We start from the raw sequence: 4,660 nt of genomic DNA, 5'->3' as shown, positions 1-4,660 counted from the left end.
GCCCCTGTCCTCTTTCTTCCTATTGCCGAGGAATACAAAGGTGCACACACATAGGTAAACTTTACAGGTGGCCCGAGGGAATATCTCCTGGCTAAATGCAGTGCTGTACCTGTTTTTCTGTTCTTGTTGCGTAAAATTTATAAGAACATCCAAACTGTCGCCGACGCCCTCACCCATGACCCTGGTCCTTGAGGACCCCGACTTCTCCCCAGGGGAACTGGCCTTGGGGAGGCAGGCAGGGTAAATCCGGTCCTGGTGGCAGCATGACTCCAGAACACGAGAGCGAAGATGACAAGAAGCCGGGCAGAGGAGAGCGCTCCTGTGAGGAGGGAGGTGGCCAGGAGGTGACTGTCCGTGCACCTCTGTGTGTCTGCATCTCCCCATCCACAGGATATAGATTTGTAACTGTGCAGAGCAGGGTGGAGGTAGTGCTCCATGAACCAGGACAGATTAGGAAATAAAATCAGATGTATGAATAGCTAGAGGGGGCAAAGTCACTTGTGTAAAGTGTGTGAAAGACATAATGGCTGTGTTGTCCTGCAACCTAATCTTTTTATTGCATACTACAGACAGAGTAGTACAGTCAGTCCTGCAACATTAAGCAAGGCCCTTTATTCTTTTAGTAGATTTCATAAATGTGTTCATGTGCTTTTGCAAACAAATATGCTTCCTTATGGTATTACATTCTTGTGCAGCATTTAAAGTAGAATTCCAGGCAAAAATATTAACCCTTGTATGGGGCTACCCCGGAAAAGCAAGGGTTGACTGCTCATTTGTGTCTAGGACTGAAGTAAAGTAAAAATGTATACTTTGCTGAATCCCTGAGACGGCAGAGATCCCTCCGATCTCTGTCTTTCCCCGCTGCAGTAGTGGCATGTCCCCTAGCATTCTCACATCCAGTACACTTGATGATTTGAGGATTCCTAGACCGATGCAACAGAGGGGGAGAGCCGCTGGAAAGACTGGTCTAACAGCAAGCCGGTTGCAAGGATCGGGTGAGTACAACTTTTGTTTTCATCCTTGGACACAAACAAGCAGGTAATGTGACTGCTTCATGTTACACCCTAGATATGGATTTAACAAGAAACATGCTCCAAGAGGGGGAGTCTGTTTGTATTAAAATCAATGTCTTTCTGCCACTAGGTCACTGACAAATGACAGCAACGAGGTTGTGTGCAGCAGGACTGCTTCTAAAACCATTCTCAGTATTTGTAAGCAAGTAGCACTGAGGCTGTGATTGTGAGCAGCAGTCCTACACACAGTCACAGTTTTCTTCATTTACATATGCTGAGGCAGGGTTCAAGAGATGATCTCAAAACAGACTTGGTGCTGCCATTTTACAACTGACATAGCGGCTGGAAGAGGAGCAGCAGAGGACTTCCAGAATCAGAACAATAGCTTCCTCTAATCCCTTTGTAACTTTATTTCTGCAGGGTACTGGAAGTGTGTACCCGGTGAAATGATCCATAGCACACACTTCCAGTACACTGCAGCAATAGAGTTACAATTCTCCCCTGCTAACATGAATAGGTTAAATGATCCCAGAGGCAAATGCATGATCCGATTTGTAGTTTCACGACAGCTGTGTGAAAGCAAATACAAATGTTTTTTATTGTTCTAAAACAGTCTTAAATTAAAGTTCTTCATAATCATAAAGAAATTGGCCGTAAATCATTAGTCTGTATTGTTTTTTTTTAATGTCACCTGTCCCTTTAAGAAAAAGTATCAGTAATTGGTATTAGTAAGTACATGAGGGGAAGTACTTGGTCTTAAAGTGGTATCGGGACATCCCTACTGTAAATGTTAAGATGTTTTGTAGCTCAATAAAGCCACTTCATCAGAATCTGCTTTTCCGTGGTGATTGGGGTAACGTGTCTGTGCTGCCTGTATTAATGTAAATGCTGGGGAATTTTTCTGACCTGAGACTGACGAAATGACTCGAGTAAGCTACCAAAAATCTTCAACATTACAGAACAAGTTCAGTTGAATATGACTAACTACTACTAGTTTTCTTTGCTTTAGTTGCACTTTCACAAAGTTTCCCCCCAACCAGTGATTGAGCAGTGAAAGGAGAAGTAGCACATTGATGAGCTCATCTCTCTCATTGTGCTCCTCTCTCCTTCTGTCAGCATAATCCTAGTACTGTGGAACACCCCTTTGTCTCTTTGCCATGCTTTTCCTGTACAGTACCCTGCAAAAGGCTGATACCAAGTCATATTCAGGGTGCTATATATATTATTGTGTGCCTTTTTTCATTCTTCCTGGAGGTCAGCTTTAAAAGGTAAGTCCACCTGAAAGTATTTCTTCAGTAATAGATGGACTGTGAAGGTTCTCATTCATCCAGGTCATCCACATAATCTGTTAGTCACAACCATGTGTTGATTATAGTTGCATAATTGTTTTGGTTGTGACTAACAGATTATGTGGATTGGAGTGACTTTCACCATATTTATTCCCAGATAATTTTTTGTACAAGTCATCCTGAATTGAGAAAGCTGGCCGGATGTCCAGTGAAATGTCTTCAAGAAAAATACAGCAAGTCCAGTCGCCTTGACTTAATTTTTACAGATAGTAATAGATGGAGCATGTTGACTGCATCATCCTTGGGTTTATAGGGATTATACTGTATGTTTTGTTAGATACTCCAAAACTCCCAGGTGCCTGTCCACCTAGGACAATGGAGGGCAACTCTGGCCCTCCAGCTGTGCTTTAACTACAAACCCCAACATGCCTATGCCTGTGGGAGTCATGCCTGTAACTGTTCAGTGCCTAATGGGATTTGTAGTTCCCCAACAGTTGGAGGGACTTGCCCATCCCTGACCTTGGAGGTTATTTCTGTCCACCTTTGTATGCTCTAGCTCCTCCTGCAGCATTCTCCATAATATGAAAGAAAAAAATCCAACAGCTAAAGAGGGAGCCCCTCATAATGGCCACAGCAGAGGTACATACACAGGAACTCTAGTGTAGCATTCTAACCAATGGAGTTCCCAATAGATACAAGGAACTGTCAGTTGGATTAACTTTCCATCATCATCATCTAAAAAGTGAAATTACTTTTAGGTGCCTTTTATATATAACAACTCTTCTTAAATCTTGCAGGGGGACTACACACGTACTGCAAGGGTTAAGTGCTCGTTTTTGTCTAGTGGCTAAAAAAAAAAGTTATACTCGCCTGATCCTCTGAGCTGACTTGTTCTTAGACCGGTCCTTCCAGTCTCTCTCCCCCTCCACTGGAGCGGTCTAAGGTCCCGTAAACCAGCATGTTCTATACACAATGGGGGGGATTTATCATATCAATTGCGAGTGTTTGAACTTGCACGGAATATATTTGATGCACTTTGTGCCAGATTTATGTTGCTAGTGTAATGTTGATGAATAAGGTTAAATAGACTCCAGGAAAGGAGACTCGTAACTTCAGGCAAAAAGCTTAACTGTCACTTCTTGAAGTGGTCATGGGGATGCTTAAGGTGCGATTGGTTTTCTTAGGTGATGCTCCAGTTTTATACAGCCCACAACAAGTGCAGATAAAAACACGTACAAAAGACGTGCAGTTGAAAACAGGTGCAAAAACATGCAATTTGAAAAAGTAGTGCAAGCTCTGGTCAAAGCACGTGCAATTGGAAACGTAGTGCAAGCTCAGGTGAAAACAGGGGCAAATGTTAAAAGACAGATTTGCACATAAAAAAAATTATCTAAGACACTAAAACTGTCGCAATTGCTTTGATAAATTCCCCACAATGTATAGACGTGAGAATTTCGAGGAACATTACAATGCTGCAGCATAGGAGGAGAGGTTTCAGGGGCCAAAGAGGCAGGCAAACGGCTCCTAGGTTCAGGTGAGAAATGAGCACTTAACCCTTGCAGTGGGGTGGAAGCCCCACTGCAAGGGTTAAGAACACTTTTGAGAGGAATTCTTCTTTTAAAAAAACAGTCATACAAAATCCAGAATCTCCAGTACTTGTCTGGTCGAGGAACTCTGGAGACATAAAACAGTGAGTAGAGCTCATTTAATGAGCCAGTTTACCATAAATAAGATTTCTGAATAGTTGCATTGGGCAGCCATACATGACCTTGTGCATTGGGTGTAGGTTGGCTGCAGGTATATTTTGCTAACTGCCCCCTCTCGTCACATGATGCTGTGATGTCCCTTGAGTCAGTTTAAATACAAAATGTTGTTGTTTGATGTACACCTTTAATCCTTATGATGGCTAAGGCTTCAATTTTAAACATTTCCTCTTCTTGTTTTCTAGGCCGTCGCATATGTGTGGGGGAGCAACTGGCAAGAATGGATCTCTTCATCTTCTTTGTATCTCTGCTGCAGCGTTTTGAATTTCTCATCCCGGATAAACAGCCGCCCCCTCGCCATGATCCCTTATTTATGTTCAACTATAGCCCACACCCCTTCCAAATATGCCTGCAAATACGATAATGCCTGAGGGATAATATATATATATTCTAAAATGTCATAGATTTAAGGAGGATCACATTGAAAAACACACAAAAAAGTGGGTTTCCACCTTCACATCGACATGCCCGCTTCTAGTTAAGATTCCCCCTTCGCACCAAAGACAACCTTTGCACTAGTAGCCCCCCTTTCACATCAGAGGCCCCCCTTTCACATCAGAGTTCACATTTCACATCAGAAGCCCCCTTCAAATCA

General features: G+C 42.9%; 1 protein-coding gene across 1 annotated transcript in view; it reads left to right on the top strand.

The window, feature by feature from the left end:
* The window catches only part of LOC108804494 (cytochrome P450 2D20-like), a 27,416-nt gene extending 22,985 nt beyond the window's left edge, over positions 1–4,431 (top strand). The window contains 1 exon segment of the mRNA XM_018576277.1: positions 4,251–4,431. Coding sequence (XP_018431779.1) covers positions 4,251–4,429 — 179 coding nt within the window. The 3' untranslated portion in view covers positions 4,430–4,431.
* The last annotated feature ends 229 nt before the right edge of the window (positions 4,432–4,660 follow it).

The sequence above is a fragment of the Nanorana parkeri genome, unplaced genomic scaffold (assembly GCF_000935625.1).
Source record: "Nanorana parkeri isolate BGI_ZX_2015 unplaced genomic scaffold, ASM93562v1 scaffold62, whole genome shotgun sequence".
NCBI classification, from domain to species: domain Eukaryota; kingdom Metazoa; phylum Chordata; class Amphibia; order Anura; family Dicroglossidae; genus Nanorana; species Nanorana parkeri.
This window is presented reverse-complemented; position numbering and strand designations above follow the sequence as displayed.